The sequence below is a fragment of the Meleagris gallopavo genome, chromosome 3 (assembly GCF_905368555.1).
Source record: "Meleagris gallopavo chromosome 3, MGAL_WU_HG_1.1, whole genome shotgun sequence".
NCBI lineage: Eukaryota > Metazoa > Chordata > Aves > Galliformes > Phasianidae > Meleagris > Meleagris gallopavo.
The window spans coordinates 60,913,814-60,938,251 of NC_139406.1; the positions used below are offsets into that span (position 1 = coordinate 60,913,814).

Sequence of the window (24,438 nt, forward strand, 5' to 3'; positions counted from 1 at the left end):
TCATTCGCTTTCTAGCCAGGGTCTAAAGCTCAATCTGACTCTATAGCAAACTGCATCAGGGAACTATCTGTCTCTTTTCAGGGTAGTCTTCTGAGAATTTAACTCCCTGGAACAGTTCACAAAGGGATCATACGAGCACCTGGGAAAAGGGCAGCAAATGAGAGCAGACGGAAAGAGCACAACAACCTCTTTCAGGGTCAGTTTACCAAAACAAATTAGTGGCCAAAGATCATATCCACTAGCATTCTCTGACACAGTAAACTACTGAGCATATTTTTTAACTAAAAAAACGAGTCACTGGTATGGGAAAAGGCATTTGGGTTGCAGATAACTTTGCACATATAAAGTGGTAAGGAAGGCTGTTTAGAATAATACAAGTTTTAAAAGCAAACAAATAAAAACCTTAACACAGGTCTAGCTACCTGCCCCCAAACTAGACAACCACCTAAGTCCCACTGAAATACTCATTTGAAACAGTGAACATCAGGCAGAAGTTTATTCCAGTAACTGCTCCCCCGAAATGCGAAGTAATCACTCTTCAGAGCAGCAGGAGGGACCCAAACAATACACTGGGATTAGTATGAGATTGCTTGGACTACATCCCCATACATAAAATAAAAATTCCATTATTTCAAGTTTTTAACTAGTCTTTACACTTTTGTTTCTCTCAATACTCCTCCTAATTTCTCCATTGCATCAAGGCATACAAACTCCTGAAATCCCAGTGTAAATGGAACTGCAGTAGAAGAGCTCAAAGTTCATTCATCCCTTTACATGTTAAATAAATTAGAAAAGAATCAAAACACAGTGGATACATACCTTCAGTATTTTCAGCAAATTCTGTCAGCTTTTTGTATGAAAAAACTCCACAATATTTGCATTATGTATCTAAAAATGTAGCTCACCTTAAACATGGGTCTCACATGCTCCAGGTGTGTTGCGCTGGTAAATGGTGCCTGAACATGACTCACTGCCTCCATAAGAGCTTTAGCTGTCTTAGCCATTTGTTCCATTTCCAGATTATATAGGAGTCTTCTCTGCTTTTCACTGGCAACACCTGCAAACACATTTTTTCTTCTTTTTACATTCATACATCTATAGCAGTGGCATCTTCAGGAGTAACAGAATTTTAAAAATTTTCCATCAAGTTGAATTCAGTTTTTTTTTTTTTTTTTTTTTTGTTTTTTTGTTTTTGTTTTTTTTTGGTATTCTCCAAAGTTACCACAGAATCATAGAATGGCCTGGGTTAAAACGGACCACAGTGATCATCTAGTTTCACACCCCCCCCTTCCCCCTGCTATGTGCAGGGTCACCAACCACCAGACCAGGCTGCCCAGAGCCACATCCAGCCTGGCCTTGAATGCTTCCAGGGACAGGGCATCCACAGCCTCTTTGGGCAACGTGTTCCAGTGTGTCACTACCCTCTGAGTAAAAACTTCCTCCTAATATCTAACTTAAATCTCCCCTGTGTTAATTTAAAACCATTCCCCCTTGTCCTATCGTTATCCATCCATGTAAACAGTCATTAAGTTAATGTATCAGCAAGAATATTGATATAATTTAACTTAAGACAAGTTTATGTATGAAATGTAACCTAATTTTGATCCAATTTGCATAAAAAGCATTCCTTCTCTATCACCTCAACTGACAACATAAAAATCATATCCACTAAGCTAACTTCAAATTGAATGGAAGTTTCATAGCAAGCCATCACCACTGCAAACCACAGAAATACAAGGACATCTTTTTTCTCAGGGAACTACTTTTTCACCCTTTCATTTCAGTAGTGGAACGTCCACCTTATCAAGAAAAACAAACTGAAGCCTAATACATGCAGCTTTTTAAAAATTATAATAAAAAATTAACCGAGTGATTATAGAAAATTGGATGGGTGTTTTTTCCAGATAAAATTTCCTGCAAGCAATCTGTTCAAAAGACTAACCTAGGACTTCTGCTTAAACATATACAAACTTGGCTACATTAGGAATAAAACAACAGTCTCTCTTAATAGTCTCTGTCTAACAGCTAGAATGAGTAGCTTCTGAATTTTCACATGGTGCAAACCACAAGAAAGTCTGTCTGGTATTAGAGAGAAGAAAAGATAATCTGAAAAGCAGTCAGCTAAGGCCCTGTAAATGAAACAATGAAAGATTTTTGAAGAAGTCTGCTTACTGCAGGAAAAAAAAAAAAAAAAAACAACAATAAAACACCACCACAATGCTTAGCCCAAAGCCAGAAGGTAGTACTACTGCATTTGTTCTGCACCACACCTATTTGACAACACTCCTATTTCATGAAGCCCTCATATGTATCTCCCCCTGGTCCTGGTCAACAGCAAAACCCAAATTCAGCATACTCTTCGCAGTAAAAACCAGAAATTCAGTAGCACAGGGAAGTGAAAATAAACAGTTGCGTTTAACACACATGTGAAGGTAGCAACGTGCATTTATGATAAAACAACATGACATGAGTTATGTAAGTCTATTATTGAGTTATATAAATCATACTGATTTCATTGCTCTCTCATTTTAAATAGGAGATATAGTTACATGACACTGAAAAGCCAGTGCTAACTGCAGTTACTTACTTTGCTTACTGGATTTTGTAGGTATTGTTAATTCTTTTGTTTCTTTCATTGAAATCTTCTTTCCTGCTATTTCATTATAGATCGCAGACAGATATTCTTCAGGGAGATCTTTACTGTCATTGATACCTCTATTCATTTTAATATATTGTTCTTTTGTCATTTTATTCTTAACCTGAAAACCAGAAAGAATCTTTTAATACGAACAAGAAACATGCTCATAGAAGTTAAAACACTGCCTAAAAGCAGCTGGACAGATAAATTACCATGAACCTGCTGATTCAAAAGAAATTGTTAAGTATCCAACATACTCAAGATTTCTTTATGAAATCTACATCGCTGTGCATGGACATGTGGGCAACAACATAATATTCAAGTAGGAACTGCAGGTATATCAGCCATACATTACCAAAAAAATACACTTTTTTCATACAGACCAGACTATTTGTTCTAAATACAAACCCAGAATTCAATACTTTTTGCAGATTTTTTTTTTTTAAAGTAATAATGGCTAATTACTAAACTTTCAAATATTATGCACTGTGGAAGTTTACTGAAATAAGGCTGTATCATAACTGTCTGAAATTAGGAGTAGATTTGTGCTAAAATCAATGGGTAAGTAATTATACAAGTTCTACAAGGCAGCAGATTACTACGTTCAGTGTCAGAGCCAATGCAAGTAGGGAAACAATACCTTACAGAAAGTGCTAACCAAAACAACTTAAAAATCTTCATATCCATGAAACAGTGTTACTTAAGAGGCACACAAACTTTAGCTACCATATGTTTTACGTGCATACTACCATCCCTATCTCTAAATAGGAGAGAGATGAAGGGTAGGCTTTGGTGGATAAGGAATTGGTTGGAAGGTTGTAATCAGAAGGTTAATGGTCAATGGTCCTACATCCAAGAGGATGCTGGTAAAGAGTGTGTCCCCCAAGGGCCAAACTTGGATCTACTACACTTTAACATTATTAGCAATGAGACAGATGACAGGATTAAATGCATCCTCTGTAAGTTTGCTGATGACACTGAGATGACTGGGGCAGTTGATACATAAAAAGGAAGTCAAGCCATCCAGAAGGACCTCGATAAACTCAAAAGGCAGGCCCTTTGTGAACCTAATGAGGTTCAACAAAGCAAAACGCAAACTTTTGCACTTGGGTCGAGGCAATCCCAGATATGTATACAAGCTGGGAGAAGAACTCCTTGAGGTTAGTCCTGCTGAGAAGGACTTAGGGGTCCTGACTGATGAAAAACTTAACATGAGCCAGCAGTATGCACCTGTAGCCTGATAGGCCAATGGTATGCTGGGTTCCATTAGAAAAGGAATGACCAGCAGGGCAAAGGAGGTGACTGTCCCCCCTCTGTTCTGCCCTTGTGAGGCCCCAGCTGGAGCACTGCATCCAATTCTAGGGCTCCCAACATAGGAAAGATGCGAAGCTTTTGAAGAGGATCCAGAGGAGGACCAGGAAGATGATCCAAGAGCTGAAGCACCTCTTCTATGAACACTAGCTGAAAGACCTGGACTTATTCAGTCTGCAGCTTCCCATATTTAAAATGAGATAATGAACATGAGGGAAAACAACTTTTTACACAGGTAGATAGTGATAGAACAAGAGTGAATTATTTTAATCTAAAAGAAGGGAGATTTAAATTAGATGTCAGGGGGAAGTTTTTTACTGAGTGAGTGGTAAGGTGCTGGAACAGGTTTCCCAGGGAGGTTGTGGATGCCCCATTCCTGGAGGTGTTTAAGGCCAGGTTAGATGGGGCCCTGTGCAATCTGATCTAGCATTTGATCTAGTGGCTGGCAATCCTGCCTATGGCAGGGAACTTACAGTTTGATGATCTTTGAGGTTCCTTCCAACCCAAGCCTTTCTATGATTCTGTGATTAAACTGAACATTAAGCTTTTAAAACTGTATTGTCAAAAAGGCTGAAATTTAGATGTCTACAGATGATAAAAATATTTCCATAGCAACATACCTGTGGACTGTGAAGATCTGTTGTCAACATGATAATTGAATAAGCCAAGACATATGCAGTGTCTGCACTAGCAAAAAGAGTTTGCCTGAGTTGAGAAAGAAGAAAAACAACAGCAAATTTAACATATTAGGATTCACTTATTATTCAACTTTCCAAAGTTCAGGAGATAAAGCATGGCTTACCCTTGGTTACATTCTAAATATCTAGCAGCAAATTTCTCCATTAGCCGATCAATTTTTTGAGCCTCTCCTGGAAGGCGAAATCCCTCAAGAAACAGACGCAGAGCTGAAACAAAATCCTTTCCTGAGAAGTCGTGCTGGTCTACGTATGCATACATGACTTCTTTGTTGAATTTATCATTGTCTCCCAGGAACTCCCCAACCTGAGTCTAAAACAGGAACAGAGAAATACAAACTAGCACACTTACACTGGGGCAAGGGAAGAGAGGTAGGAAGATTAAGAACAACAGACTCATACTGCCAATACATTACACAAAAAGAAAAGCCTGAATGCAGCTCAGACACACTGCTTCTCCTCTATTCTCTAAAGCAAAGCATTTTGCCTAGATATTCCAATGCTCTCTTACATGCTCTATATGCCTGTTTTTCTACTCCTCTGATTTGACTCATACCATTTTGTTCTATTAGATTAAGACCACATGTACAAAAGACAGTATTACCAGTAACTTCCTTTCTCTGCTCTTTATAGCTAGTTAAGTTATAGGAATGAAAGGTTTACTAACATAAACTACCCACTACATTACAGACTTCAAATGCCTGAGAGTCATGCCCAAACATATGTTGGTCATGTTCAAATACATCCCCCTGATGACTGTCAGTGTCACTATCACTGCTACCTTGGATTCAGAGAAAGGTGTCTGTGAAAAATACTTTGCATTCGACATTCGGATAAAGGTGTCTGCATGTATCAACTGAGGTTAACAATTTCTGATGGCTGATTCCAAATTCCAGTACTGAAATTTGTCGCTGAAGCCAGAGCTGCCATCATGGGTATATGCACACCTTTCCTTATGAAATAATTAGGTAGCTGCTAAGCACAGTGGTGCTGACTGCTGTTTAAGAAAGCCATGTCTTCTGTGACAATACCAATGTAAGATATTCCCATCATCCTCTGCCAGATACTGCAGGACAATCCCAAGTTCAGCAACAGCTCCCTAGCAGTAAATCAAATCAAACACAACATCTAGACTAAATAACTTTCCACTGGGAGGCAGCAAATGCACTTTTCACATTGTCAGTGCCACATTGTTTTTCAGCTGCCTATAAAGTCCAGTTAATTCTGACAGTCCCTTTCTGGACTCAATAAATACAGTTAACTAAAATACAGGCCTAGGAACATCAGCAAGTCTTGAGTCAGTTCAAGTAGGTCCACCTTTTTACACTCCACTGAACTGCAGGATGCTTATATGACAGGGTACAACTCTCATATTGTAAGTTATATTCCTAACTCCATGACTTCCCAAATTTACAAAGACAGAAGTCTCCCTCTCCATTGCACAAGCAAATTATATGCTTTAAAACACACATGTGACTGGCAATTAATATCAAGACATCAGCATAACCAAGAAGAAACATCAGGAAAACAATTTTCTTACTGAATCTAATCTCTCCTCTTGATGCAAGAATTGAGCAATATCTTCAGGGGTAGTGCCAAGCATTCCTTGTTCTTGCAGGTACTGAATCCCCCTCTTTGGCTTCTTATTGAACCTGTACAATCAAGATCAAGATGGAATGAAGAGTTAACTCTCTTACCTATGCACAAAACCATAAATGCTTTAACAAAGAAGATTAAATAAATTTTGGATGAGAGATCAAAAATCTGTACGTAAGTATTTTCCCTTTATCAAACTGTGTATCAGAAAGGAGTAAGTTATTCTTGATTATTCCCTTCATCAGACGATGAATTTTTACTCCTGTGAATGGCCGCCTCTTCCTCTTTCTTATGTAAATGCCCTTATGGCATCCAAGCCGATCTCACTAAACAGAACTATTATTTATTCTGATTTTCAGTTTCTGCTCTTCCTTGATCTAACAAAAACAAACTAGAATTCCGTGTTTATTGTACATTCCAGAACTGTATATTCATGTATACATATGAATATGTATGTACATATACATATAAATAAAATGCATTTTGAAGTGTTATCTTCAGGAAAAAAAAAAAAAAACATACACATCAGCAAATCAGCAAATTCTTGATCTGGAAAGGAATAATTATGCTTTGTTGCTCTTCATTTTTGTCTCTGTGAATGACTCTCTATATCCGTGAGTTGCCTATAAGAATGGAAATGCACTACACAAGGAAACAAGTGACAGAAACTGAAACACTGAAGGTCTAAGGCATATTTTTTCAGAGTCTGAATACTACACTACAGAAAACTTCTAGTTCTGCTTAAAGTGATCTCAATGAGGAGATGAGGTGACGAGTCTGAAATCACATGGAAGATTCATGTCAGAATCCATGAGCAATGGTATTATCCACAGTTCAAATTATGAAAAAATAATGAATTAGGAGGAGACTATTTCACTTTCACCAGTAACGTGTACAGCAAAATAGGTACTATTTAACTGATTACGTGAGTTCAATGTTCTTTACATACCAATTAAAAATCTTATTTTTAGACAAGCAGGTCTGGAGAAAAAAGAACAAACATTCAGAGTACTCATCTTCTAGCTGTGAGGAATTAGGTTAACACAAAACACTGTTGACAGGCTCCAAAGGGGACACCATTCAGCACTCTTTCACCAGAGGAAGTGCTGTTACATCCAGAGTTTTTTTCCTAACACAAGATGAGTATCTATGAGGAGAAGGAAGAAAAACCCAGGAATCTTCATAGTTCCAAAAGAATCCACCCTCCCATGGGTGATAAAAGGCACTCACAAGTCAATTCCTTGTTCTATTATTTCCTTTTGTTGCTTTAGGACCTCAAACTGCTCTGGGTTGTCAGTGCCAGACATCTGCGTGCTGTAGCTGCCAATTCCTGATGAAGCAGTAGAATCCAAGGAATTCAAGCTTCCATATCTGTTAATTGTCTCAGGGTGTTTGGTTTCATTGCTGTCCTGTTCTGTAGGTTTTTCTTGCCCTACAAATTGAAAGGATTACATATGTAGGAAATACAGTACATTCAAGTCAAAAGAAATCGAAATCAAGTCAAAATTCTTCAAATATTTTTTATTTTATTTTTATCAATTATTTTTCAAATCCTCTCTAAAGGCTTCTAAAAGTTATAACAGTTATCATCAATGATATATTTATTTTTCTATAAATACTCTGGTTCTGCTTTCATTGGGAAGAAAAGCAGAAAATCACTAGAGTGCATCAAGGAGGATTCTTTCATTGTATCATCTATTTGATATTTCAACTTAAATTACACCTATACTCTATAGTATTTAGGAAAAAAAACAAGAACAACTTAGAAATCTAGTTATAGATTCTTTTATTCTTAAGATGGAAGTTACCTTTGACACAAAGCAAATCACAGTGAAAGTTTCTGAAACAGAGCGCCTAAAAATGTTTATGATCACACATGCCAAGTAGCTGGTGCTCTCACTCAGTTCAGTGACAGTAGTGCTAACCACCTCTAAGCTTCCACTTCCACTTTGTTACTTCAACTACCAAACTAAACTCTGAACATAAAAATTCTGGTATAACCTTAATAGTTTCAACCTGGCCTGAGATGAAAACAAGAATAAAGCAAGTAGTGATTCAGTTTCTTCACTATTTACAACAATGGACGTTTCCTAGCTATACATTAATAAATCAGAGAATCATAGAATGGTCTGGGTTGAAAAGGACCACAATGATCATCTAGTTTCACACCCCCTTGCTGGTGCAGGGTCACCAACCACCAGACCAGGCTGCCCAGAGCCACATCCAGCCTGGCCTTGGATGCCTCCAGGGATGGGGCATCCACAACCTCCTTGGGCAACCTGTTCCAGTGTGTCACCACCCTCTGAGTGAAAAACTTCCTCCTAATATCTAACCTAAACCTCCCCTGCATTAGTTTAAAACCACTCCCCTTGTCCTATCACAATCAGCCCATGTAAACAGTCATACCCGCTCCTGTTTATACTCTCCTTCCAAATACTGGAAGGCCACAATGAGGTCTCCCTGGAGCCTTGAAAAGAAAAAAATCACCCTCCATCCTAGTTGCTTAAATAGTAATTAAATCAATATGAAACTAAAGGCATTTCAAATTACATTTTAAGGTCTTTTTCAAAGTTAGAAATATGTGAAATGAAAGGATTTAGTAATCTCCAGTGTAACAGCATTATAGGAATTCATACAATTAAGACAGACGAATCATACAAATGACACTAATCCATGCATGAGGTTTTACCAATCTGGAACTAGAAATATCAAAATACTGTAGAAATACACTAAATTCCGGTGGCAACTCTTTACTAAAACCATAAGAAAGTTGTCTCATGCCTTACCAAGTGTTGTCTGAGAATTGGGATTTACATACTGATCTTTACTCCACTCCACCATGCATTTCAAGATTGATACTAAGCACTCCAGTCCCTTCTTCCTCAAACTTAATTCCTAGGAAAAAAAAAAAAAAAGAAATACATTAGTGGAACAAACAGCTTCGTTTTATCATTTCAAGAAACATGGCATTTCATAAGTTTTTTTGTTGTTGTTGTTTTTTTGGGGTTTTTTTTTTTTTTGTTACCTGAACATTGGACATGCCAAGTTCTTGGCTACCTCTTCCTTGAGCAATCTTTGATAGGTCATTAACCAGCCTTTCAAATATATTTGCTGCATTTAAGTCACAATCATAGTTCACGTAGATGTCCACTACACTCTGGGCATCTATAAACAAAGTGACATTGTGAAATCTGGAACCAAGACTACATCATTCAACAAAAGTATAGTTTTGGTTTTCAGCATAAAAATGTAAAAACTGTAACAAAGAAGATCTTAGTACCTGCACATATCCGTGTCAGTGTCTGTATAACCATCCACTTATGATCAAATGAGCTAGTAGATGTTTCCAAGATATACAGGAAAATTTCTTTGAAGAAAACCTAATATTTCAGAAAGAAGAAAGAGATCCATTACATGCACTGTACTGAAATTTAATGGCCAGTATTCCAGTACATTATTCTGAAAACACATGGATAACTGAAAAGAAGCATTCTAGAAAAACAGGAGAAAATAAAATAAAGAAAAAAGGTAGAAAATATAGTTTGTGTTTCCTATGTTCAAATCAGGACTTCAAATTAGTATTTATGTATTTCTGGACAGCTAAAAACTTGTTTTGTATTCTGATCACTCAAAATCAGAAGAGCCAAGAATACTGTGAAATACTCAAAGTCAATATAGCCTATCGGCAAATCTGAGATAATTTTAGAGTTCAAAATCATTTAAGATTTAGAAACAGACATTACCCACCACAAACTTTTTTCTCTACAAGATAATGATTGGCACACATGTAAAGAATGGCAAATCATGTCAATTAAAAATATCAGTATCATTAGAAGGGAGATATCCTGATACAGGAGGATCACTATACAGCAGCATTAAAGAAGTACTGGTCAGACAGCATTAAAAAAATGTAACACATCCATTAACAGAAGTTCACTTTCTGAAACAAATATTAACTTTTCCTGAAATTACTTCAGTGCTAATGTTTTTGTTCAGAAGTATGACTATTTAAATTCCCTCTCAATTGGGTCCTCACCACGTGCATTAGTATTTTAACCTGAATAATTTCAACTGGGTATGCTTAGAAGGTACAGCAGGCTTTTTCTCACTTCTAGATCAAAGACTAGTGTAAGTGGAACAAAATTTTAAGCAATTGAAAACACTCAGAGTAATGTGGTTTTATTAATAACTTTATGGAATCCAAACAGAGGAAGACAATTTTAACATATGTTCTGCTATGAGCAATTCTTAGTTTTGGGGAGCTGGAAAGGAGTGTAAAGGCAGAGATAAACATCTTAAGTACAAAAACATTTCAAGCTACAAGAGAAATTAGCTGCACAGTTTGCATATTTTAAAGACGCTTTAGATCTCTATGCTTCTTACGTGGAATTTCTGCTTCTAATATCAGCTTTGGAAAAGCATATTGCATGATGAACAATTTCTCGAAGGTGTGCTGATTACATACCTTTAATTAGTTAAAAATAGTACTGAGCACTATGTCACTTATGGCAAATCATGTTATAGAGCTGAGTTTTTATTTCTAGCATATAAAAAAATTAAACTGGAGAAGAGCAATTTTTTTTTCATTTGGTCAAGTGATAATAAAAAAAGTGCTAACTTATTCACCATCACCAAAAGACAGTGATGGTTACACACAGTCCAGTGGCACTCAAAATTCTTTGATACCTAAGACCAGATTTGGATGAAAACCACAAAGCAAAAGCAGGAGGGAGACGGGAAAGTATGCCAGAATTAGCCATACATTACTGCAAATACATCCAGTGACCCGTTTAGAAATATAGTTACAAGAGAATTCAGAAAAGACCTAGTATTTAACTGTCAGAGGACTTTGTTAGTGGAAAATTTAAGTCAAAAGACCAAGGGAGGTTAGTCTTTCAACAGAATCTGAAACTACTCTTTAAAATATGCCAAGAATATCTTGAACAGATGATGAACATTGCCTCAATCCCAAAATCTATAGATTTTACATACTGTAAATCAGAGCATATGGCTCTCCTTACAGCTCCAAGACAAAAATTGAATGTGAAGATATCGACTTGTCTACCCACATCTTTTGAATAACCTTTAGGATCAGTAGCTGCAAGAAAATTCTTTACTCACAATCAGGGAATAGATTTCTTGAAACCATACTTTATAAGCAGATATTTAGCAGTAACAAGTATAGGAAAACTAGGTTCTTCCTCTGAAGATTTCGTGAGACATCAACTCAAACAGTGACATACATGGATGAAGAAATGCGTGAATTCAAGGTCTTTGTAAGTAGAATATTATCTACATCTCTCAGCATCTTTTCACAAACTTGACTTCCAGACTTACAAGACTACCTGTAAATCAAGGCATGTTTTGCACAGTAAAATTTATTAGTTTATGTAAATGTCTACTTTTAACTGATGAAATGGCCTACTTCTTTTCCAAGACTTCATTTTATGTTCAAGTTAAAATACGATGGTAATTTTTTTAAATAGTCCTCCTTAGAAAAATTTTCCCATCCATTTTCCACTTAACCACTTAACTTGACACTGCTTGAAGTGCCACTTCTGATGTTACAAAGCAGATCTTACTGAATCTGTAACTATTTCAAAGTAAATGTTGACATTTTACCCAGACATGATTTCAAAGATATTTCACTAATTGCCACTGGCTGAGAAAGAGTTTCTGCGCATGGACAGATCTGGAAAGTCTTGCACAAAAGCTGGAATTCAGGAAGAAAGAGAAATTTCTTTAAGCAACGCTAAGCTACATATAAATATAGACAGAAGCAGACTTAGCCCACCACATCTTTTAAATTAGGAAGCCACGTAACGTACCTCTATTTGCATCTTCAGATGAGTCTTAAAGTTTGAGAGAAGAGTAAGAAATATGGAAAGTGAAAGTTCAAAAACTTCTGGAACTGATGAGACTCCATTTTTTGACAGTGCAACACAAAGATACTGCTTAATAGCATTAATAAACATCTCATTTGTCCTGAAGACAGGCCCTGCGTTTTGTAGAATGGACAGAAGCAACTGTAATGAAAGAATCTTTGACCGCAGTTCATGAGATCTGGAATAAATCAAAACAGTAGATCAGCCCAGTAATGTACATGAAACAAACATGAATTCGAAACAATTTGTTTCCTTCCACTACTACTGAGCCACTCTCTCTTCTGTAGCATGGCACATCTAATAACAGTGACAACAGCACGCAATGCTATCCTTTCTTAGTCAGAGCACAAAGTACTTGTTTTTCTGCTTTAATGGCACTCTGAAGATCTCATCTAAAAGATCCATTCCATCTACAGAATCTTGACTACCAAAAACTGACAAGTGACTTCAGGAATTCTCCTTCGTTTCCACCAGCATGGAAAGAAAGGTAAGGACCATAATGAAAAGAGCCTTAACCTACTGCTTCTTAATGCATCTATTTCCTCTAAATATATTATTTCACACTATTTATCAATCACTAACCCCATTCCACTCCAAGTGCAGCAAAAATACATAGTTTGCCTATTTTAAGTGTGGCATTAGCAAAATTGAGCAACTATAGCATTGTCAAGAGTTCCACAGTAACAATGTGCTTCATACAGACATCATGCATGACATCAAGAGTATTGCTGGCACACAACCACACTGTGCTTTGCAATGAATTGCAAAAATTTAACTATAAAGAGAATTTCAAATGTAAATTAAGTATTACATATTGACTACTTCCAGAAAGTGTGAACTCATAATCCAATCCTCATTTGTGGGCCTTACTAATTCTGTGAGAAAGTATAAGAAGCTTACTTAATTTTACGAAGTTTAAGGACTGAAATCTAATAAATAAGCCTTCAGGGTATTTCTTTCCCATCTTATTTTACTCAAGGGGAAAAGGAGACAGTAAGTTGCAAAGAATGCAATCTTGATGTCAACTTGTGATTTTAAGCTAAATCTCCATGCCCGGTTAGCCAGAATTTTAAAATATTTTCATTAACATTTCACAGCTAATTTCTTTGGAAAGCAATTTTTATAGAAAGGAGGATAATTTATTTATTATCACAGATATCCTATTCTCTCTTCCAATTACAGCATGTTTGTAATAATTCATAAAGCCATCAATGCCACAGAACCACAGATAAATTCTAGGCACTTCTCCAAAGTCAGAACATCTCTGGACGCCTTTGCAGATAATCCCTGTTGTTCTAAATGCCACTTTGTTCTAGATGAAGAGCCTTATCAGCTCTACAATGAACATCAAGGATTTAATTCCAATGAGACGTGCTAAGTACCTTAATGTTGCCGCCCTTCTAGAGTGAGTTAATCCTTAAAGCCTTTGGTAAATTGATACATTCTTAGATCCAGAGTACCAACTAAAAGACTTTCATGGCACTTCCTGGAAGACAAATTCTCATAAAGGGTGAGGAAAAACCTCATGCCCCAATCTTCACTCCTGAATATCTTGATTTCCTGTTGTGCCTCAGAATATAACAGTTTGAAAAATGTTCTAGACTAACCCTTCAAAATCATTTGTACTGCACGGTAATTTTCAGGTTATTAAACTCACCACACTACTATAAGTGATTAAGATACACTGTCTTAAATTCATCTAATTTAGACGTTAGATCTTGGAAGAGTAAAGCTGATTTTAAAGAATACTGAACCTCTGACTTCAACGGTGGTCATTTGATAGTTTTAGTATGTTAGAAACGAAAAAGCAATCCTCTTTAAAATTGTCACAAAATGTTCCTAACACACCAAGGTAGAGGCAAACAGATTCCATAAGACATGAGGAAAGCCAAGCTCTTTGCCAACAGACACAGTGATACTGTCACTCAGCCATGAAGGAGAACATTTTTTTGTTTGTTTTCCAACAAAGAGTTTGTTAAGCCAAACTCAAAATAGGATATCTTCAGTCAAAGGGTAAGATTTTCAAAACATTTGTGTTTTAGTTTAAAAAAAGCTGTCAGAAGCATTCAACCTGAGCAAGAAAACAAAATGCACCATAACACCAATTTGTCATAATGAGTACCAGTTCAATGCGAAGCATTCTGTATACATAAGGGCTATCCAACATATAAGAGAAAATCGGTGGGGTACAAACAAGATCTTTACAAACTGATGAAAAGTATTAGACAGGGGAGCTAGGAAATACACAACGTACTTAAGGAAATGAGGCTCTGTATTAAAAGAACAGGTATTATTAAGAAACTTCTGAAGAGTAGATGGGTAATAGCAGATGCTTTCATTAAACATATAAAAACGCATTAAAATCAAAAAGGACCTTCTTAAAGGTACAAAAAAACCTTTTAGTAACACAGTATTGTCAAAAATATTTAAATAACTTATTTTTATTTTCAAATTTTAAAAAAAAAGATTAATTATGAGAACTCTCAATTCTACTTACTTTGGATCTGGTGGTCCATCTGATAGGGGCTTCATGGAGAGTTTACACAGTGACCTGAATACAAGGAAGGCATCCTTTTGTAAAATGTGGGAAAACTTAGCACCAGGTGTAGGTCCTGAAGAATTTCCAGATTCCTAAAGAAGTTAACATATTTCAGTATTCCATTCTGCATTAGCAGGTTGTGTAGGGAAATCCCCACCTCCTAGCAACAAGAAGTTAAGATATTATACAAATACAACCAGTTAAAGATTAAACTAAAACAAAAAAGGATTCTGCAGTACAGTTAAAATGAATGAACTCTGTAATAATATATGCTATCTCAATAAAAAGCCAGAATTACATTGAAGACTGTCCCTGAAATTACAGACTAGTGGGAGATGTGGAGTTCGTGAGCTGTCTTGGGCTGAGTGACCACAAAATGGCAGAATTTTCTAGTCTTGGCACAGGAGGAGGGCTAGTAAAACTGCTCCCTTGGACTTTCTGAGGGCAGACTTGGAACTATTCAGGACACTGGTAGGAAAGGTCCCCTGGGAATCTGTCCTGAAGGGTAAAGAGGTCCAGGAAGGCTGGATGCTCCTCAAGAAGGAAGTCTCAAAGGCACTGTGCTGTAAGATGTGCCAGCGGGGAAAAAGACTGACGTAGATATACAGGGAATTTCTTCTGAGGCTCCATGAGAAAAAGTGAGTCTACCTCTTGTGGAAGACAGGCAACTCTGGGAGAGTACAAAGAAGTTCAGAGTATATAGGGAGAAAATTAGGAAAACAAAAGCGCAGCTTGAACTCAACGTGGCCACTGGAGTAAAAGAGAACTAAAAACTTTTTACAAATATATTAACAGTAAGAAGAGGGCTAATGACTATTTCCATCCTTTACTGGATGTGGCACAGAATGTGCATGAGGATAGGGCAAAGGTTGAGGTTCTCAATGCTTTCTTTACATCTATCTTTAAAAGTCAGACCAATTACCAGAGTGTCAGGAACATGCGAAATGAACCCAGAGTGCTGGCTGATACTTAGCTGAATGCAAGCCAGTAGTGTGCCCAGGTGGCCAAGAAGGCCCACAGCATCCTGATTTGTATCAGAAATAGTGCTGCCAACAGGACCAGGAAAGTGACTGTTCCTCTGTATTCATCTCTGATGAAGCTGCACCTCCAGTATTGTGTTTAGTTTTGGGCCTCTCACTACAAGAAAGACATTGAGGCCCTGTAGCATGTCCAGTGAAGTATTATGAGTAACAAGTATTATGAGGAGCAGCTGAGAGATTGTTTAGACTGGAGGAGACTCAGGGGACACATTATAGCTCTCTACAGCTACCTGAAAAAAGGCTGTAGTGAGGTGAAAGCTGACCTCCCACATAACTAATGAGAGGATGTGAGGGAATGGCCTTAAGTCGCACCAAGGGAGGTTCAGGTTGGATATCAGGAAAAACAACCTCTCCAAAAGAACTAGAATGGGCTGCCCAGGAAGGGGACTGGAGGCATTCAAGAAACATTTGCACACTGTACTAAGTGACATGGTTTTGGGGGGAATTGCTGGTGGTAGGTAGATAGCTGGACTGGATGATCTCGGAAATCTTTTCCAATTGTGATTATATCATTCTATAGGGGTCAGGCTTAAACATGGCACCTTCTGAATAAACTGCCTACTTACTTTCTGGAAGTAACTGCAGCTCAAGAAAAAATGCTTGACATTTCAATAGAATGCAACTGATTTCGTATCTGCAGCAAGATACACTAGCAAAACTTCTGTCCTATGTTACACAGCCCTAAAATCTTGCAGTTTTGTGCTGTTGTTCCTGATATAAACAAAATGTTAATATTCCACTTGTATGGCACACATGGCATACATTTTTAGCTTACAATCTATTCTCCTCAAACATGATTATTCAGTACACTTTGGTATCAATAGATACTGCACACATGGTATCTGATACAACACTGGGAATGCATTTCCAGATCTTTTTTGTTAATGAAAACCAAATCCCATCACACAAAGCTTTTCATCCTAAATCACTGCAGAAACATTATGCTATAAGCTTTGAATTCGTACTTATCATGTGAAAAAAGCATATGAAAATTACATAACTATGTCTACAATAGGTATATACCTATTTAATGCTAGTTTCATTGTTTCTCAGGTGCATTTTGAAAAACGGAGTAATTCTCTCCTCTTGAAACACTGTTCCATGCTGCAGCTAAAAATATGGTAGCCACACAATAAAAATAGGCATTGAGTATAAATATTTTTTAAAAATAAATTTAAACAGTGCACTAAAAGGATGTTTAGAATGTGAGTTAGTACTTATAACTCATCTGAGTAAAATATTTTATGGAATTACATCAAATATTTTCTGTATAATCACTGGGCAATACTTAAGGCGTTCTGCTTTTTTTCAGTATTTCCTAATTTATACCTGCCTGTACCTGAGTATCATTGGAAGAGACGGATAATCTGTCATCCGGTAAAGATGGTGTATAAGCAACAGAAATTGGAGTCCCTGGAATTCCATTTGCCTGAATGTTTTCACTGTCACTGCCATCCTCTAATGTTACAATTGTTCCATCACCACTTGCACTTTCAGCAGATCCTTCTATATCTAGCAGAAAAGAAAAGATGTAAAAACTAAAACAAATGTTAAGTCAGAGCACAAAATAGAAAAAGCATACATTTAAAACTTGAACAGTAGAAGTACTAGAAGCAAAAGTGTTTTAAAAAAAATCTTAAGGCAGAATTTATATGGCTCTATATAACTCAGAAACGTCCAAATAATTTTTAATAATGAAAATTACAATCAAAAACAACTTAGAATTTGACACTGCAGATTTACCATTCTGTCAATTTTCCAGCAAGTACTGGGAAATACAGTCACAGATTTTATACACACTTTTCAACAAACTGCAAAATTTAGTGTTTCACTGCTATTACAGAGATGGCCAATTTAGGAAGAGGTTATTTGGGAACAAAACTAAAATAAAACGATTTTTTTCTTAAATATCATTAGTATTCAATAGAGAAAGCATAAATGTATGCAGGAGATCTTGCCCATTTTATAGCTAAATAACACACAGCTAAGTCAGACAACTGAATGGCTTTTCTTTAGCATATATTATTAAACAGTGATGAATTTTAGTTAAATATTTAGAAGTTTTAAAATAATTTTTAATGTCAAGACTCAGACTGCATTCATTACTAACTAGACAGATTATTAATATAGTACCTCCAACTACTATGTTCACCATTTCCTGCACAATACTTTCTACTATTTCTTGTGCCTTCTCTTCACATTCACTGCTTTCATCATCATACGTTTCTCCGTCAGCTTTAGAAAGATCTTAAAAAAAATAATAATAAAATAAAAAAAATCATAAGAATATTACTGAGAATTTTGTAAACTATGGAAATACTTTACTTTCATTTATTACTTAAAAAATTCAATTACAAATCTATTAATAGCTGGGTATACATTAGAAAAACAAACTTGTGTTTGAATGTTTTGAAAACAGTATTTGCACAGCATAAACATTCCAGTGTTTAACTAGTAAACAGTACTTAATACACAGGCCTTATGCCAATAGGAGACAAATACATCAATTCTGTATTTTCATGTATGTTAAACACTGAAAAGTTGCTGGCTTTGAAATGTTATTCTCAAAACTTTCGTAACATCAGACAGGGGCAAAGAGATATCTTTGCTAAAGCAACTAAAAGGACACATAAGACTAAATACTACTTGTGATAAAATTTAGCAATGATAACAAGGACTAGAGGCAATTATTAGGAACGATCTATATGCTTGACTCCAAGTTTGGGAGACAGCAAGAAAAAAAAAAAAAAAGACAGTCCTCAGCCTTTATTTTTACAGACCTTTTCCCTCCCTCCATGAAACAGAAATACACACTGATTACTTTCTGCTGCTGTGGCTTGGTCAGCTTCTGTCTGCTCATTTTCAGCACTAGAAATATCAGATCCATTTTCTGTCTCTATATCTTCCTGAAGGTTCTTGTCCACATCATTCGTGTTGTGGTCAAGCTCTCTCTCATGTTCTTTAGACAGCTGATCAGCCTGTGTTGGAATATGCCGCAACGGAGGTGACTCAGGCTCATGCTGGCTTACTGGAGACTGCTGCAAATGGTGTTGTTGCCTGTGTCTTTCTTTTTCCATCTGTTTGGCTTCCTGAAGCTAGAAATACATTGCAATTACACATTAATTTTATCATCAAAACAGTGAGCTGTACACATACTTCATATGTGTACATGAAATTTCTATAGGCTCTGCTTACACAATGCCTTCATAAACTTAAAATATTACTTGCATTATTTCAAATAAATATAATATCATGGGATTAATTTTCTTTTTTTAAATTAAGTTCTCACTAAGAGATACACTCTGGAATATTTAAGATTAATTAAAGGAAAAACTAAAAGCTAAAAAAATAAAAAATAAAAAAATAAAAAACACACCAGCACACTGACTGAATATCCATGAAAAGTAACAACAACACAACAGCACAAGACTCGGAGTTAAAAGCGAAAAGAAGATCTACATTTCCAGAAAGCTGCAGAAGATAGATCCTCAGAAAGATGTTATCATGCCAACTTAAAGCTGAAAGACAAAGACCCTTATAATTTTCACAGCTCCTCAGATTGGCACCCCTGGCAAGAGAACAGCATCTGTAATTTGTCCAGTAGACTAGGACAACATTCTTGAAGTCAAACCAAAGCAGAGTGAACTCTGAGGTGATGCTCTAAGGACTGGCTTTCTATCTCAAATGAACTTTATGTGCACTAAAGTTCTACAACTATTTACATCATTATTTTAGCTAGTAGGCTCACAGTCCTTTACTCTTTATGCTTAAGGCTTTCTACGTTGTATCTTTTGAGGAGCTATAAATTCCTGAGTAGACACCTAGAACTTAAAACTTAGAAACCTTAGAACTTTCAGCTTAAGTGACTTCTCCCTTAAAAAAGTCACCCTGTGCCAAACAGGCAAAAGTGCTTATCAGTTTGCATAAATATGAGACTTACGGTTTGGCAAAAACAAAGATTTCCCACTTAGCATAGTAACAATCTTTTTTTTTTTTTTTTTTTTTAAGTAAGTTACTTAAAAATAGAGGAACTATACAGATTTCTCAAAGCATCTCATGTTCTCGTTGACTCTTGTTATTACTTATAAATATGACACACCAAATCTCTGACTGCACTGTACAAATAAGCAGTTGCTTCTGAGAGGGAAGTGCAAACTTCAATCCACTCTATATACCCAAAGAAAAATGAGTTTACAATGATACAACAGAACTCCTTTTAAAACTAGCTAGGAATTCAAGCAGCTCCCAGTCTGAGCACCTACTTTTTTGTTGTTCTTTTTTCAAGTGCATTAGGACAATTACTCTGCCTCACCAATCTTCATTATCAGCAGAAGCAGCCACAAGACTCATGCCAGTGTCCCAGCTGACCACTTGTAACAATTGCAGTGACATAACAGTATCTGTCAGTGATCATTCCATGGTAAAATGTAAAACTAAATAAAATGCAATTGCATTATTGGGAAGGGCTTTGTTTTTGGTGGTTGGTTTTGTTTTTGTTTTGTTTTTTTAAATCATGGATTACTTCTTCAGTGCATACCATCACAAGAACATCTGAACATTTCACTAACACTAAATTATTCTGTATGTATGTACTCTTATGGAGGTAGATTGCCATTTCTTGACAGACTGAGAATAGAAACTGGAGTCAAACACATTTATTAAATAAGCAGCTCCACTGTAAGAATTTTAAACCCTTTACAACACTCCTCCCTCCAAAATACATTTAACATCATTTTCAGAGAACAAAATGCAAAAAGAAAAATAGAAGTCACCAATCCTTTATGAAACATAGATAAGTTAGCAAAGTCCATACGATTTAATGACAAACACAACTTTCAAGCTGCTTTCTATATAAAAATGCTGAGATACTCACTGCTTGGTTTTCCATACGTGCAAATATGACATTCAGCATCTGTGTCAGAGTGGCCTTGGCTGTGGTTTGATTTATGAGATTTTTGCTTGCTAGATAGATATTGTAGCATGTTCTGACAGCCTGCAGCACTGTTCCTTCGTGGATTTCTATATGTTGAGATGTCACTGCAGTAAGTAAAGCCTGAATAAACAAATATATGTATTTTCCAGTCAGAATTTTTCTTTTCAATGAAACAGATTACAAATGAATAAATATCAGTTTTGGATTACTTGTTAAATAAATATGTATCTTAAACTCCAGTTTATTAAGTTTTCCAGAGAATTCTGTAGCTGTCCCAGAATATCACACATACCAGTTATGTTGTATTTAATATTTTAATCAATGTATCTAGAAAATACAAGCTTTTAACATCAAGAAGTATCCAATGGAGTTATCAAGTTGTTAATAAAAACCTAAAATTGCACCTGAGGACTAAGTGCAAAGACACTCTCAAAAGCATATGCTGAAAAAGAGAAGGGAAGCAGAAGAGCCTTGCACAGATCCAAATAATCATGCATACACTGATGACTGTACTCCAGTAGAAGGTGACGGAAAAAAGTTGCATTGAAGACTTTGACAGAGTTAAATTACACTGAACGTTTATGGAAAGGAACAGAGAACTTGAAGCCCTGGAAGGCTAGCACAATGGAAAGTTTCTCCTTGGTAGTTAAAAACAGAAGGCACTTCAAGTGCTGTGTAACTTATTCAAATTATGTCTAATTACTTTTACAGAACCTCTCACAGCATTGTCAGCATCTCTGTCCACACACAGTACCAGAAAGTGGAGAAACGTGCGTTCTTCAGTCGAACACTAAAAGCCCTGCACAGTCTAACAGGAAAACAAACGAACAAACAAAAAAAAAAACAAAACAAAGAGAGATGCATCTCACTGCACTGCAACTCATAAGATCTGAGTTCTACTTCTGTACATGCAGTTGCTTGAGGTCCCTTCTTTTTCTACCTGTGGTACTTCTGCTTTCTCATTGGTAAAGGCACACATACAGATGATGGTACTTATAATCTTCTCTGAACGGAATACATGACATGACCAAGAAACAGCATCTAATGCTATAATCTACAAACTAGTAGTTCCTAAAAGCCCACTAGAAAGCTTTTATTTAAAAAGAAAGATGATTAAAAACAGCTCTATAAAACTAGCTAAAGAGAAAAATGACAGAGATAAATAAACTGTACAAAACAGCTTCATTAAATACTGGTACTTTGCTTCTTTTCCTGCTCAAAATTCCTTTTACATTTCACTAGTCTTCTGAAAACCAGGAAGTGATAAGTTGAAATTCATCAACCATCCTTAATTCTCGCCCTCTCTCTGTTTAACACTTCAGTTTTTGCACAGAACTTATAAAAACTCTGCTCCTGCTAATAGAAAGTATCATATGGGGAAGATGACAAATAAAGGTTGCAACAAAATTAAGTACCACGAAAATAAAGCCAAAATCTATTTATATATTTAAACCACCTGGCCCTTCCCTTTTTTCCCCTACATATACAGGTTCTTATGCTGGCCTAACTCTATGTATTGTATTATCCCTTGTCTTTCATAAAGCTTTGCGCTGAACTCTCCCTTACTCCTAGGAGTTCCTGGGGGCTTTGTGAGACTTGCAAGTATTGATTTAAAACATGCTGAATCTCACAGTAAAAGCTGCACATCTCTCCTACGTATATGTATGTTCATGTAACATACCTACACATTCTTTACCATGGTCACACTCCAACTGCTGACTTTTCTAGCTCCTCCTTACACATTCGAGCAGCAAATACTCCACTTAAAAATAGAAGCCAAACAAATGGAGCTCAGCCATAAACAGAAGACGTTTTTCTACTTTTTCCAAGCACTATTACAATATGCCAGAAACAGCTCATTACAGCTATCCTTGTTAAATTCAGGTAGTTAACAATTTGATTTTATAAAGTTTGATTTTAATTTTCACTGCAATACAAAGTCTTAAGTCTTTTACATCCCTTAATAAGAGAAAACACTTACTAGTAGAAAAGTTTGACAAGGCTACAGATAGATTATGCACTCTTTTGTTTTAGTTGGCTTAAAAGCCTGAATTTCTTAAATTCCTTCCATACACATTATGACTATTAGAGCTTGGTTTCTTACATACCAATTGATAAGCAGATCATGAGGCAAGAAACATGCATACATATACACACACTCATCCTGACAGTCCAACATAATACCACAAACTCACTGAATAACTCAATCCTCTTTCCAGACCAGTATCTACTTCGCAGCTACCAAACTGTTAATGAGTTTGGTATGGCTACAGAGGTTCTGATAATCACTCCACTGGGTTTCCTTCCTTTTCAGGCACTGGAGAAAACAAACTCAGACTGCTATACACATCTGTAAACTGATATGTATTTTTTAATTGGATAATTTGTTAATATGCAATTTAAACCCATCTCAGTCACAATTACTTTATATCTCAGTGCTATTTCTTCTAGTCCAATATCATCATCTAGCAGAAATACTTCCAGTGAACATGAGATAAAGGTATTTTACAATGTTCCAGTGGCAGCAACCTTCTCTCTTGACAGTTTTCACTAAAAGTTTGATCTGATTGCATAATGTCCTAAATAATGTCTCCTTATTCCATATCACAGATGAGTATAGCCTTACCACAGATGATGTGACAGCTAACCCTGAGAAACAGCAGGCAATCAGCAGGAGCTGGAAAAGCAACACAGTGACCTGCAAATAATCCAGGAGACTCCTGGAATCCATTGATGATAATTTCCAGCTCTAGGTATTGGACAGACCAAACCAAGAGGTGAAGGGTTACTAGAACTGATGTTCACCAATATGGAGGAGACTAAAGAGCTTCTGAGTGGAGAGAGTCTGAGCTGTACTCTGGCTGAGTTAATGATCTTGAAGGATAAGGGCCTTCTGAAGAGAAGAGTTGGGATCCTGAACTTCAGGAGAGTACAATTCCACCTGTTGAAGGAATTACGTGGGATGTCCTGGCATCAGGCCTAGAAGCTCCTTACTGATACCCTTCTGAGAAAACAAGGGCATTCCATACCCCAGCAGATGAAATCAAACCGAAGCAGCAGAGAACTAGCACAGCTGAGCAAGAACCTGCTGGTCAAACGGAGGGAAGAAACATACATATAGCAGATGTAGGGATATGTGGCCTGGGAAGAATACAGACATGCTATCCAGACATGAAATGGTATCAGGAAAGCCAAGGCACTGGAACAGGCTGCCCAGAGAAGTTGTGGGGCCGTGGGCTGCCTGATTTGGTGGGTGGCAACCCTGTCTGTGGTATGGGAGTTGGAAGTAGATAATCTTTAAGGCCTCTTCCAACCTAAGCCATCCTATGATTGCTATAAGAAAGTCATCTAAAAGCTAGCAAATAGCACCATGTATGAACTCTCCCTCAACACTGGCTCATAGAGCAAAGAATCATCATAGAATGGCCTGGGTTGAAAAGGACCATAGCGATCATCTAGTTTCAACTCCCCTGCTATGTGCCAAGGATTGCCAACCATTAGACCAGGTTGTACAGAGCCACATCCAGCCTTGCCTTGAATGCCTCCAGGGATGAGAGGCATTGATGGGAAGCACTGACTGGGAGGCCAGATGTTGGAAGAATAGCTGGCAACTTAATAAAGGCCATCGTTCCAGTAGGCAGAACAAAAATAACCCTCCAGGGAGAAAAGTGCTGGACTGAGCAGGATTCTTAGGTTTTACAGTGATACTGGTTACAAAACTGTCTCAAAGGAACACTGATTATGTTTGAGAATGCAAGCAGAGAAAGGTGAAGACCCAAGTCCTACATCTTCTACCTCCTG

At 36.8% G+C, this 24,438-nt stretch overlaps 1 protein-coding gene across 1 annotated transcript in view; it reads right to left on the bottom strand.

Moving 5' to 3' along the window:
• Positions 1-24,438, bottom strand: part of ARFGEF1 (ARF guanine nucleotide exchange factor 1) — an 82,983-nt gene that overhangs the window by 25,253 nt on the left and 33,292 nt on the right. The window contains exons 5-19 of the mRNA XM_085221206.1: positions 20,578-20,757; positions 18,526-18,799; positions 17,838-17,951; positions 17,044-17,216; positions 14,623-14,756; positions 12,069-12,303; positions 9,521-9,620; positions 9,266-9,405; positions 9,027-9,135; positions 7,471-7,672; positions 6,185-6,296; positions 4,752-4,957; positions 4,570-4,654; positions 2,588-2,759; positions 906-1,057 (exon numbers count right to left, since the gene is read on the bottom strand). Of these exons, the coding sequence (XP_085077332.1) occupies positions 906-1,057; positions 2,588-2,759; positions 4,570-4,654; positions 4,752-4,957; positions 6,185-6,296; positions 7,471-7,672; positions 9,027-9,135; positions 9,266-9,405; positions 9,521-9,620; positions 12,069-12,303; positions 14,623-14,756; positions 17,044-17,216; positions 17,838-17,951; positions 18,526-18,799; positions 20,578-20,757 (2,388 nt within the window). The remainder of the gene's footprint in view (positions 1-905; positions 1,058-2,587; positions 2,760-4,569; positions 4,655-4,751; positions 4,958-6,184; positions 6,297-7,470; positions 7,673-9,026; positions 9,136-9,265; positions 9,406-9,520; positions 9,621-12,068; positions 12,304-14,622; positions 14,757-17,043; positions 17,217-17,837; positions 17,952-18,525; positions 18,800-20,577; positions 20,758-24,438) is intronic.